This window comes from Pyxicephalus adspersus, chromosome 10 (assembly GCF_032062135.1).
Source record: "Pyxicephalus adspersus chromosome 10, UCB_Pads_2.0, whole genome shotgun sequence".
In the NCBI taxonomy this organism is placed as follows: Eukaryota; Metazoa; Chordata; class Amphibia; order Anura; family Pyxicephalidae; genus Pyxicephalus; species Pyxicephalus adspersus.
Window position 1 is genome coordinate 22189490 of NC_092867.1, and position 14025 is coordinate 22203514.

General features: G+C 40.3%; 1 protein-coding gene across 3 annotated transcripts in view; it reads right to left on the reverse strand.

Moving 5' to 3' along the window:
• Positions 1–14025, reverse strand: part of CPEB3 (cytoplasmic polyadenylation element binding protein 3) — an 81258-nt gene that overhangs the window by 49219 nt on the left and 18014 nt on the right. For all 3 annotated transcript variants that reach the window (XM_072424361.1, XM_072424362.1, XM_072424360.1), the window contains exon 2: positions 8812–9611. In XM_072424361.1, coding sequence (XP_072280462.1) covers positions 8812–9600 — 789 coding nt within the window. In that variant the 5' untranslated portion in view covers positions 9601–9611. The remainder of the gene's footprint in view (positions 1–8811; positions 9612–14025) is intronic.

Below are 14025 nucleotides of genomic sequence, written 5' to 3' on the forward strand. Positions count from 1 at the left end.
GCTCTCTGCTATAAATTTGACTTGATTTGCCAGAAAAAATATTGTCTAAGTTCATTTATTTATAGATCTAGTGCCAAGTTCTGAAGGAACATGGCTTTGCATTAAATATTCAAACTAGTGTGTTTATGACCTACTTGCTAGCTTGTGGAGATAGTTAGCTAGACTAAACATTTTGGCTTTGTAAAAATAGCTGGAGTGCACCTAAAAAAAACAAAAAACAAATCTACCACATACAGGCTTAGAACTGTATACAAAGAGTGGGTGCATCTGACTTTGTAAAACAGCATCGAAAGTCTTTTATACACACCACAGCCTTTCTGACATAATCAAGAAAAAAAGAATAAAGATGAATTTTAGGAGCCTTCAACCAATGCATTATGCCCTCTCATTCCTCTTCTATAGTAAGACCACTGCACTATGTATTGAAAAATAAAAGCTTTTAAATTTATAAATTTACAATGAGGTCCATCATTAGCGGCTTCAACAGCAGATATCCCAGGCCTGTGGGAGGATTCCATCACAAGCTGTACCACAGGCATTCCTGGGCACCTGCATTGTTATACTAACTTCCCACATGAGATGCCATGTTGCCCTGATTGACAGTCTAAGAAACTAAGAAAGTGTAGGGTCCTCTAATGCTCTTTGCTGGGCAGCGTTCTATGGTTGCAGACCATGAAAAAGAATGCCAGGCAAGGTTTTTTTTTTTTTTTAGGGAAAAAAATTCAAAAGAGTTTGTAAAAATGAAATACATCTCTGCTACAGTTAGTGCTAATCAACCACCAAATTGGAAAAATCACTCCTAGGGCAGTTTTCAAGCATTTGCTAACACCCAAAATAGAAGATCCTCTGCATGGTATCTATGTATTTATTAGTTCGTCTGGAGATGAGCTTTATTTGTAAAATAAAAATTACAAATAATGAACATGAAACCAATTTATTTCCAGAATTGTAGCCTTGAAGGTAGATGATTGAAATGGACAACACGGTGCCTCCAACAAAGAAAGAATCAAACTATCACAGCTGCTCAAACCAAAAACTTTGCCCGAATCTCGACTATGTCCATTTTGGGAAATTCTTTCACAAAACCTCTGTCACAGCCACCCATCCACATACCTTTACACCTTTTTCCCTGCTGAACTGTTGCCTTTACATTTAATGCTATAGGCTGTCCCCCGGAACCCCAAACCACAACTGTATCCAAATGCCAACTTCTGGAAAAATTAATATATTACAACATATCCCAAAATGCACCCTTACATACGACTAATGACTGTGATAATTCTACTTCTCTATTCAGCTGCGTAGGGAATAATATTCACCCAGTGTGTAGATGCAGTAACACTGCTCATACCATCACATCAGTGCTTGCACTGTTAAGGTCAATAACAAGGTCAATAAGGTGTCTAAAGATACCACAGAGCAGCGCCTGGGGTAAAATATAACAAAAAGGGGAAAAAATCCATAGCTAATAAAGATTTAATTAACCCCTTCAAAGATCATATTGGAATTTGTCATCAGGCTTTTGTTTGCAGTACAGTGTTTCTCTTCGGTTTTAAGTCAGTAGAAATACAAAAGCTTCTTGAACCATCTAAAGGGATCCAATGCAGGTAAGGAAGGTGGTCAACAGCAGGTCAACAACAATGTGATTTCAGTAGCTTTACAAACGCAAGTCAAATGCACAACAAGCAAACAATATTTGTGAATCACATTGGACCTGATTTATTAAAGTTCTCCAAAGCTGAAGAAAATACTTTCATCAATGAACCTGGGTGACCCAGCAAACTTGAAACTAATCTGGTTCAGGATTGAAAACATTTGCTAACAAATAGCAAATGACTTTGAAGAAATCCATTCCACGTTTGCTGGATCACCCAGGCGCACTTATGAAAGTGTATCCCCTCCAGCCTTGGAGAGCTTTAATAAATCAGGCCCAATGTGAGGTCTTTATTTAAAGCTTCCCTACATAGCACCAATAAACTAAATACAAAAATATTTCCTAAAGGTAATAAATAAAACCAATATATTTTTAGCACAATAATAGAGAAAAGAAAACAGTTTAAAAACTTTAGGAACATTAGGAATTTCAGAAACTAGCTTCCAGTATATCAGAGTATGATTTAGGATGGGTATCACATAAATCCTGAAATCCAGCTATTGTAATCAAATATGTGGCTCTGTCTATTCCATTGGCATGTTAAGCCACGGTAGTACACATGATGCCCATTCATACTAAAATGACACCATCAAGGAGATTAAAGTCTTATATGTTTAAAACATTGGATCAGATTGTTCAGTTTCACCAGGACACATAGTAACAAGGCACCTGGGGGCACAACCTATGCTGTTCAAATATTGGCGGAAGACATCCAGATGAATAATCAAAATGCAGTTACCTATTGGAGAACCTTGTTTAGACATTGATTTATACTTCTTTAATTTGAGATCTTTCCCATCTTTGTACCGGCATTGACATGGAATCCTTTTAAGGATCTTATCCCTACAATTATGGGTTTAGTGGTTTTTCACCATTTAAAAGGCAGGCAAATTTAGACATATTTCTATGTCTACGCAGATGTAAGCATATTTGTTTAGAAGTCATATTGTGCTCATGTTTGCCAACATGTATTGTAATATATTTTATATGGAAAATATTGACTATAAAAACAGAATCAGTAATTGTAAACTTCAACAAAACCCATATTATAGAAACACTCAGAAGGAGACGAGTTAAGGAGTTTTGTTTTTATCCTAGCATTGTCTATGTACAAAATGCTACTTGCACATGACTTCTGGTTGTCTTTAAAATCATCTGGAAAGTCAAGAAATATAGACAAGTTAGAATGGCAACATGCACTAAGCATCATTTTATATAAAATGAGCCAAAACGCCTGTATATACCATAATTTACTAAATGACCATTTGTAGAAAGTAGGGGACTGATAATCTTGCTAAACCCTACAGTGATACTTTTGCGGTTTCTGCATCAGTGTAGTGTTTAGCAAGGTTTTTACCAATAGCTGGCCTTGCCAATCTCAGGACAGGAGACAAAAAAAAAAAAGTGTTCAGGACAAGTGCTGGATAGCTTGACAACAAGCAACCGGAAAGTAACCAGGGGTTTCTGTTGTCACACCAACCAAGGGAACCTTGGTAACCTGTTCTAAATCGGTGTCTTTTTTGGCACCAACTTCATTTGCAACTTTACGAAGCTGGTGCAACTAATATTAAAACCTGTAAACGATTTGGTGTTACAAAATGTGATAGATTTCCTAAAAAATTACAAAACACCTAACTTTCACTGATGGACATAATAAAAGCAAAATGGATTGAAGCTAAATGGCAAAAGTTGCACAGTGTGCTTTAATTAGCTCCCAGAACTCGGTCACTAGCACAAAAGTGTTGGGTATGTTTACCCCTGGGCAAAAACTTTCTAGTCATGCAGGTTACCAATACATTTACCTAGTTTTCAAAAAAAAAAAAATCCCCAATTTCTATTTGCCTGAGTTGGTGAGTGTGCTTTTATCATCAGTTTCAGATGAACCAGAAAGCATTCAGAAATAAATAGCATTAGGTGCATTTGTCCTAAAGTAGTTGCTTTTGGATTCCCATAGACTTATAATGGGAGGGAAGCAGTCCTGATACCATCAAAGGTCTGTCAATGATTGTGTTGCAATTCCACAAGTGACAAATTCCATTCAAAAATGATCTGCAAAGCAAGAAATTTGTACAGCAAAAAAAAAATTAAAAAAACTCAAAGCAGCTACACTATCATCCAATGGCACAGAGAAAACCCTGTACACCTCAACAGAAATGGATCTCAGAAACTACACATATATGACTAGGTAAACCAAGCAGACTAATGGACCAAGATTTTAGGATTTTATATTTTATTTCTTTTTTTTGTAGTAGCATAAATTAACATGCAAGCTAAGGGATATTTTGAGGTTCGGAAACTAAAATAATCATAGCTTTACGGAAATCAATTTTATAAGGAGAAAGTAAGAGAGGGTTTTCAAACAGCTTTGTATGGAAGCTTTCGTAGGCAGGTGGGAAAAACATTATGCCAGAGCTGTTGTGTGTGATATACTATCTTAATATCCCCTGCCTTCCATTTCACGGCGGTAAGCAAAGCTTCTGTCTACTCCCAGCATATGCAGAAATATGTTACAGCAATAATGTGTCTGAATTAAACAGACATAGAAAGGAGAAGGAGCATATTAATCTGAAATTAAAACATCACGCTGGGTGCTAATCACACGTGTTTGCAAGAGAGACAGCCAGTATCTCTCCGAAAGCGGGATGTTACTTTTTTTGACAGGGTAGAGATGGGTTTTAATAAATGTAACTGATTAATTCAATGAGTGAATGGAATATATTTGAATGTGCAAACTCAGTTCATCTGGAGATGGAGCTTCCTCTTTGTTCATGATAGTGGAAGGTGTTTAAACCATGCCGAGCTCAGGTAACAATTGCATCTCAGCCTTGGAGTATTGTGAGCCCAGTCTGTGCTATGACAGAACTTCCCAGGCACTGTGCAAACCACAGACTGAGTTCATAGGAAAGAGGCAGAATGATGTGACTGCGCAGAGAGGACTGGAAGAGCTAGACAAAGCAGGAGGCCGGGGACAGCACTGAAGAGTAAGAAGTATAATAAAAACCTGACAATATTTTAATATATATTACAGAACGGGAGAGCACAAGTATTAAACTGCTGAATAAATTTTTTTGTGCATATGATCATGCTTAGCAATGGCACTCTATATTGGCTGTCTATATTGGTGGCACAGGGATTGGTTTTACAAAGAACAGGTAACTCGTATTACAACATTTCTGTCTAAGTTACTGGAGCCACTTAGGAGAGGAACTGAAGTCTTCTTAAGTTTTGCACACTGCAGATAAAAGAAAAAAAAACGAGCCATGCTAGTGGAAGGTTTATGCATTCATAAGCTCTAGAGTGAGAGGTGGATGTTGCTGGCTTTGTCCTCTGAAAAGGTTTCTGTAATTTATCGGTGCTCTCTAAAAAACTGTAAACGTATAAAATAGGAAGCTCCCATACCTGCTGTAATGAGAGCTCCCAACTTTGTGCGTTAAATCAGCTCTCTCTATGGATTTTGCAAAGTTTGTCAGGTTCTAAGCTTGAGGCCAATCGCATACAGACACACAGGCCAACAGTAAGTAACTGGCAATGCTTGTACTTGGTTGTCCTTGGTATAGGCAAAATTAGAACAATGGTTAAAAATATAACTTTATTTATTTCCGTACTACCCAGTCCATCAGTATACAACCATTTATTGTGCAACGTACTGCAAAGTCAGCCAGTTCATGTGTATCTACAATCAGTGTTTACAGAAAGATACATGCTATATGGATTATTGGGAGAAAGGGTCACCTAGATAAATTATTTTTAGAAGTCATTACAAATACTAACGAGGGCATTTCTACAAAGTAATATCTGTGGGACAGTTGCTCTATAAGCAATAGGCTTTATAAAATAGGTTGTAAAGACATTATGAATATTAAAATATAGTTTTAATATATTATATTAATATAGTTATAAGTAACGGAATTGATCCAGAACACTTTCCATTCAAACAAATTCTAGGAACTCTGCTCTACGTGTAAAATTATATAAAGTATACACGCATACATCTGTACAGGAGTACTGAACACAGCTTTACAGGTATCCTTGCCAAGGTGGCTTTAACCAAGCCTGAGTCTAGTAATTTTCAAAGGTCACTTGTCTCGTCTTTAATTACAGAAATCTTTGTTTCGTTAAGGTAACCTGCGTTCTGATAGCAGACGTAATATAACCATCATGGGGATTCAGATAGAAGTGTCAGCTCCCTGGTAACACCGTGACCACAGAACCTCCATGCCAAACACAGCCGACATATGGTGTATGAAGAACATGAACCCCTACAGTCCTGCATCTAACACAAATTTGTCTTTAAAAAGTTCCTAGACCCAGCTTTTGTGTTATGTGGTGGGGTATCTGTAAGGTAGACAAGTATGTAAATGTAGCTCACAATGGAATGAGTTTGCCTCAGTGAGGGTATGACATTCATTATTACATCCCATTTAGAATTAACTGCTTATTAAATATTAGTTTGATGTACTGTAATTTCTTGATAAATGGATCCAGCACCTTTCTGAAATGTTGGTCCATGAATAAACCTACGATGAACTATAGGATAGGTTAGTGTGCTGGCATGTAATCTTACAACATTTCACCATAATCCTTTCTAAAGTAGAAGTGTATGAATATAACATATGATAATGTTATATATACTAATATGTTCCCTACAAGAATGTCCATTTTTTTATATAGCCTGGCTGCAGCAACAAGGCTGAATTCACACTTCTATATACAAAAATAACAAGCAATATAGCATGTGTGACTACACATTTTGAACACATCTGCCACAACATTTTAACTTAATTATCACTAATGCTGTAAATATGAAGCAAAATGACTTTATAAGTGCAATAATTGGGTGGCAATGTGATAACGCTAGCACCTCCCAATGCTTTAGTGTCCTGGCACCCCATAGCATAAAACAGAAACGGCAAACTCATCTCTCATGGTTGCATTGTGGCCTGAACCTTCAGGCTTGCTTTGTATCCTTTTTGGCCAATCTATCATACTTAATGGTCAATAGGATTACGAGGAGGATAGTAAAGAGGACAAGCTGAGTTTTAGTTGTCTTTCTATAATAGAGAAAGGTGGATTTCCTAGCTACTGGGATTCGTTATACACAGGGTTAAAAGAAGCATGGCGATGGCTGCATTTTAATTCCGATTACCGTACCTATGCAGGCTACAGATATACTTCACTAAGCCTTGGAAACACAGCTACATAGGCGACCATTGCCCAAGATACTGTATGATACAAAATCCCTCAATATTAAATAAATCAATAAACAGGCCGCCTCTAAGACAACGACCACCAAGTGATCACTGCTCATTTTGACAAAAACAGGGAATTGTGGCAAGGAATTGCTTGTGTTTGCTACTGTAATATGTCTAAAAGAAAGGAATCAATCTGTCATTAAAATGTAAGAAAATTCTAACTATGCATAGTCATTCTGTTATTATTGAACAAAGGCCATACACCTGCTTGCTGCAAAGATGTTAAGTACTTGCTTGGGGGGTTCATAAAGCTTTCTCATAACTTATGTCATGGTCAGAATAAAAATGGAGATACAAGGGATCACTGAAACACAGCAAAGCCTATTCTCAGTCTCAGTACCTGTCGGATTCACAATTGTGAAAGGCAGGGTAGAGGTGATAAAATGTTTAAAATAGTATTATTTATGCAGTATCCACCGTATTCAGTGAGAAAGCCGTCTTCCATGTCACAAAAGACTGTATCCTCTGCCAACATCTCCAAATTTTTAGAGGGTCTCATTGCAATGGCTAAATTATTTGAAAGTCAGATTAATGACCAACAGATTCTGCAGTGTAGCCCTAGACATATAAACACACCTCATGGACAATTTGACTTCCCAAACCTTCAAGTGATGTTGCATTGCAGAACAACCAATAAAATGCAATAAAAGCCTTTTGTAACAGAGATCTTAGAATTAGTTAGAAAAGGATAGCAGAATCAAAACGTGGCTTCTCATTAACTGAAAAATCTTGCCATGAAAATGTGAACACATTTTGTCACACAAAAGCCAAACCTTGACCGTACATTACACTGCAGAATTATTCCTTTCCAGAGCACGTCCAAAATAGTGTCCTTAATGCTTGCAAAATAATTTGAATTTTCCATATACGGACCCATTTCTTTAAAGAGAGTGAAAGAAAAAAGCAGACGGCCTAGAAAGCTCCTGTCACATTCACAAATTAACTGTACTGTCAAGCACACGGTGCTCTAATGAATGGATTTTTTGAGCTGCTTTGTCCAACAGCTGTTACAGGATTATACAAACATTTGCCATGGCTCTCGAGATCCCCATAATTTCTCAACAAATTCAATGCACTACATTCAGCCAGACCAGATCTGCTGCACACAAAATTAATTAATGTTGGCAATTCTAAATAGTGCCGACACCATATAGAAATTACGCTATGTATGATAAAACTCATTTTTATATTTACTAATAACTTCACATATTCATTAGTAAAGCCAGTAGCCAGAAACAGCTGTATGGGTTTGTGTAAAGTTTGTAACACAAAGGCTGAAGGAAAACACAAAACATGTAAATAAAAGACAAAATGGGAAAAAGTTTCTTTCAATATCTATTTTGCAAACGCTGAGTTATATTTATTAACACCGCATTATTGAGGAACCAAACCATTATAAAAAGGTGTGACAAGGACAGATCAGTTGTAATTTCTCCTGTAATCTTTGGTAAGTAATTCATAGACAGCCATGATCTGTATTTGTAACACATTACTACACGCTTGACATCAGCAATAAAATGTTAATAAGCTCACCAGATACAAAACAAATGCTAAATTAAAATGTGTATTTGTATTTTAGAACCACACAATCCCCTCTTTTCTGCTGCAGATTTTTAGTTCTGTACCGTTCATCAGTAAAGTGCGACAATAAATGACACTTGGTATCTGAGCTGTATGGAATGGTGCAAAATCTGCAGCAGATGTCAGGAATCTGAATGGTGAACTTGCACTGCCCTGTACTTCCCAGGGCCCCATATGGAATACAAGCAGCATGTGGACCGCCACCCTCGGGCAGACCAGTTCTGATCCAATTAGTGTGGCCCCTTTCTACTAAATGAGATATTTTTAACCATATGCATAAGAGACAATAAAAAGGTGAACAAGCAAACAGCGAATATTGGTTACCTGCAAGGGCAGTAGGTTGTTTCCATTATCCGTCCTGAAAACGTTGTCATCCACCCAGGATTTGGGAGCTATGGGTGAAGCTCTAGGAAATTTAGGGGGTGCAATCACATTGCTGGAGAAAGGCTTCTTCATTGGGGAGATTGGATTGAGGGGTGAAGGGACCCCAACTCCCACCCCTACTCCGACCCCGACCGCCCGGCGAGGGTCTCTCCCAGGCTGCAGCCCTCCCCAAGGGTTAGAGGGGTTGTTCCAGGCAGCATTTTGCTGGTTGTTCCAGCTGGAAGGAGAAGAGGAGGATGAGGAGGAAGGTTTATTGGTGAGGATAGCCTGGTGGCTGTAGGTGTTTCTCTGGTTATAGGGCGGCTGATTGCTGGGGCTGACAGGTGATCTCCTGTGTTGCTGTTGAGTCTGATGGGCGAGCCCCAACTGGGGGGAGAAGGTGCCCCCAAAAACCGGGTTGACGTGGTGATGGGGGAAGTTTTGGAACAGCATAGTCCCATTGACAGGGGGTATCCCTTGGAAAAAGCTGTCATCCACAGCGCTGCTGGTACCTCCGGTGGACCAGGTGCTGCCAAACGATGGGGACAGGGAAGGGCCGGTGGGGGGCTCCTGCTGGGGGAAGCTGAGCCCCGGTAGGATTGGAGACTCCATCTGCATCTTATCCTTTAGGGTGGGGGCGGTGTTGTCGGAGCTGGGGGGCTCTGCAGTCTCAGGGTCTTGGGAGCTTGGTGCCGATTGTTGTTGCCGCTGCTGGGATTTGGTTTTGTCCATCAGTAAATCATCCTGCATGGCTTGCACGGCTGAAACAGGAGAGAAAAATAAAGCAGATGTGTTATGGCTGTGTCACCTGATGGATCTGCCTGCCTAGCACACAACGATCGCAATGCAAAGCTCTGATCCCCTGTGCAGCATGGCAGGCGAGGCGCCTCAATAAACCCGTGCCCTGTGCTGCAGCCGTCACCCTCCCCGGGGGGATCGGAGCCACATTACACTGTATGCCGCCACGTCTCTGTGCTCCGTACCGGAACTCTCACAGCACTCACAGCCTGATTCTGGTTCCTGTTATTGGCAGGCGCCTCCCATCCCTCCGATATTTGCATACGTCAATAAAGACTGTGCGTCCTTCAGCAAGGTTACCGGGCGGTGTGTTATCTACCCCCAGAGCTGGCAATACTGCCCCCCCTGATACTACCCCCAGAGCTGGCAATACTGCTCCCCGATACTACCCCCAGACCTGGCAATGCTGCCCCCTGATACTACCCCCCAGACCTGGCAATGCTGCCCCCAGACCTGGCAATACTGCCCCCCCGATACTACCCCCAGACCTGGCAATACTGCCCCCCGATACTACCCCCAGACCTAGCAATACTGCCCCCCGATACTACCCCCAGAGCTGGCAATACTGCCCCCCCGATAACCCCAGACCTAGCAGTACTGCCCCCCTGATACTACCCCCAGACCTAGCAATACTGCCCCCCTGATACTACCCCCAGACCTGGCAATAGTGGCCCCTGATACTACCCCCAGACCTAGCAATATTGTCCCCTGATACTACCCCCAGACCTAGCAATACTGCCCCCCCCTGATACTACCCCCAGACCTGGCAATACTGTCCCTGGATACTACCCCCAGACCTGGCAATACTGTCCCCTGATACTACCCCCAGACCTGGCAATACTGCCCCTGATACTACCCCCAGACGCAATACTACCCCCCAGACCTGGCAACACTGCCCCCTGATACTACCCCCAGACCTGGCAATACTGCCCCCTGATACTACCCTCAGACCTGGCAATACTGCCCCCAGACCTGACAATACTGCCACCTGATACTACCCCCAGACCTGGCAATACTGACCTCCCGATTTTACCCCCAGACCTGGCAATACTGCCCCCCCCCCGATACCTGCCTTCATATGGCCCCCCTCCTGGCACCACACCTGACAATGAAGGGAACCATGATCAATATGGTTGGTTTGATAATGACTTGTGTCCTATACATGGCCATCGCTGGTCCTTTTATATGCAACACAGATATCTGCCATTCAAGAAATGTACCGGAATTTATGGAAATCCATCAGAAATCATTTTATTGTGATTGATCAGTAGAGGTCAATGCACAGTTTTCATTGGGGCTCTAAATGCTGTCTTTGTAAACAATTCTGTAAAGGAATTCATAGAATTATCGCTCTCATATAATGTGCACTTTATATCAAGGCTAACTTCTACAAAGTAGTCCATTGTTGGGCCAACCAATATGGTCATAACTCACATTCATATAGCACACCATTGCCAACCATTTTCATCTTGGTTTGTTTCCATAAAGTATTTCATTGTCAAGCCAACCCTATTGATCATGGTTCACTCCCACGTAACACTAAGGTTTCACGGAACCCTGGTTGAGAAAAAATGATCTGGATCATGGTTCCCTTCCATGAAGTACTTCATTGTCAAGCCAACCATCTTGATCATGATTCCCTTCCATGTAGTACTTCATTGTCAGGCCAACAATCTTGATCATGATTCCCTTCCATGTAGTACTTCATTATCAAGCCAACCTTCTTGATCATGGTTCTCCTTCCATAAAATACTTCCATGCCAAACCAACTGTCTGTATTGTGGTTCATTTCCAATGTAGTACCCCATTGTCAAACCAATAACCATGATCATAGTTCACATGCATAAAGTACAGTCAAGCCAAGCAGTATGGGTGCTTAATATTTAATTCTATTAGTAGAACTTCCAATATGGCAACCCATACAGTTCTTCCATAACACCTCTATTTGAAATCTCACTAGTTTTACATTTCTCGGCTTCCCTTGCTATCCAAGTATGTACAGCAGCCCATCATTAGTCAATGAAAGATATTTTAGTCATGAAACAGTGTGGGCAAAGCGGTGGCACATGGCCATGCAGCACTGGGGTCCCAAGTTGAGCTTTGAGCTAGGTCTATATCTTCAGGAAATTTGTATGTTCTCACTGTGTACATGTGTTTTTTTTCTCCACACCCTAAAAACAAACTGGTAGGTTAATTGAATGCTTCCCCCTCCCTTAATAAAAAAAAATTCTATAACTATGCTATGACTATGGTCAGGGCATTGGACCAAGACAGTGACAAGACAATGAACTCTGTAAGGCACTATGTGATATACAAACAACAATTAAAGCTCATCCTTGACATCCTTCTTTTTTTTTGCGGTGAAGATTTGTGCATGCATAGCAAGAAATGGCATGTGGTGCAGGCCATTTTTTCTTTGTCAAAGGAAACCAATAATTCAGAGTTGAGGCGATAGTTAAGGCTTTGGCCAGGGGAGAGATAAACAGGAGAGTGTGTGCTTTGTGTAGGAGTAGATTTTTTGAATGGGCACTAAGTAAAATTGTATTTAATCAGCTTTCAGCGTCTAAACTAAAAAAGGATGATGAAGGCTAAAACCAACATAACGCTGTTAAAACCTTCAGCTTTCTACAGCGTGACACCTTTTAATAAACTGTCTGTTAGCTCCCTAATAGCATGGAATATACACCCATTGCTATTCCTTCACCTTCCTTCCTTGGACCTGTATTGCCAGTTGCCACCCTTGTAAACTCCAACAGCAGAACTTCCTTCAGAAGAACCCCGGCAGTGTGTGGAAGCAGCAAGGTTTGGTGTGCTAGCGATAATATACTGTGTTTTTAAGATCTGTATTCAGCACGTACAGGCTGGAGCTGAAGAAACCAGATTAAAACTTTGTATAAGGTTACAAAATGTTATGCTCTTCAGATTAGTGTTTTACGAGTGTGAATTAAACAGTTTATAAACTACTTCTAGAAGTTGACTTTTTTGTTTCCCCATCTCACCGACAAGATCCCAGTTCCAATGCACATCCTGGCCTCATTCATTCCGAAGAGAAAGCTATATTCCTCCACTGAAGGCCTCCATGAGTATGGCTTTTATTTGGAATGAATGGTGCAATGGTGAGCATATGAGCATAAAAAAGCAAGCCAGCACAATATAGGGGATAGTTTGTTGGGAGGATGGCAAGCGATATCCATGGTGGGCTGCAATCAAGGTAGTGGATGGATTTATTAAAGGATAACTTCAATAATTCTTAAATTGTCTGTTAACCACTGTGTTTGTTTAACTTCAGTATCTGAAAGGACTTCAAGAAAAATTCTTAATGTTTTAACACTTTGTAAACGCTCAATAAATTGGTGTTTACAAGACAAGACTTAAACAGTGCAAGCGTGCACTGAATTTCTTAAAACACACATATCTAATATAGTTCTTGCTAATGTCTGTTCTTTATGTTACTGATAACACCAGTCAACCATTGTATATACACTGAACACTCACTTTTATTTTATTGGAGAACATTACCATAACCATTAGATTGTAAGAGTTCTGGGCAGGATCTCCACTTACTTCTGTGTCATTGTTTGTATCTATCTGTCTGTCTGTGTTTTTATCACCAGTGTCTTAATTTTTCCCTCTGAAGAGCAACCTGGGAGAATAAATTAACCGGTATGTTGCAGGCAAGGGATATCGCTTCCTCAGTCAATTCCTTGTGACTGGTCCAAATTTGTGCCTGCCCTCCCTTCTAGAAAGAACAGGCTGCTCAGCAGAGGGTCAAGCAGGCTGTGTGTACAAACATCATTCCTAAACTATCACCTGAAATTATTGTTTTGGGCAACAGTAAATAAAAATGTGCACTAAGCATAACAATTTTTGGAAGGCAGGAGGTGTATATCATTTATGAGCCAAGAATGGTAACCCAGGAGAATGATGATTGACCCTAAAGGAGTCAGCCTTTAGGGGAGAAAGTACTGAATGAATAATTCTGCTAGGTAATAATGGCCGCTCAATATTACACCTACACAAACTTCAAAATTTATATCTGATGTTAGCTGCGTATCAAAGTTTCCTAAACAAAACTCCAAAAAAATTATCTCCCTGGAAATAAATAAGTGGATACTTACAGAGTACTTGCTGCCTACACTGAAGAGAAACTGCTGACTGAATTTCCTTCAGAAAAAAACTCTTCCAGGAGTGTCGATTTTTTCACAATACTCCCATTGACCCCTACATGTAGAAAGTAGGGAGGAGGAATTGCTGAACTTCAGGAGAACCAGGCGATTGACAGTCTTGGAATTTCCTGCCGTTTTCTGAAGAAGTTTCAGTCAGCGATTCCTTTTCAGTAAATCAACATTTTTTGAAGAGAAAGAGAAAATTTCAGCG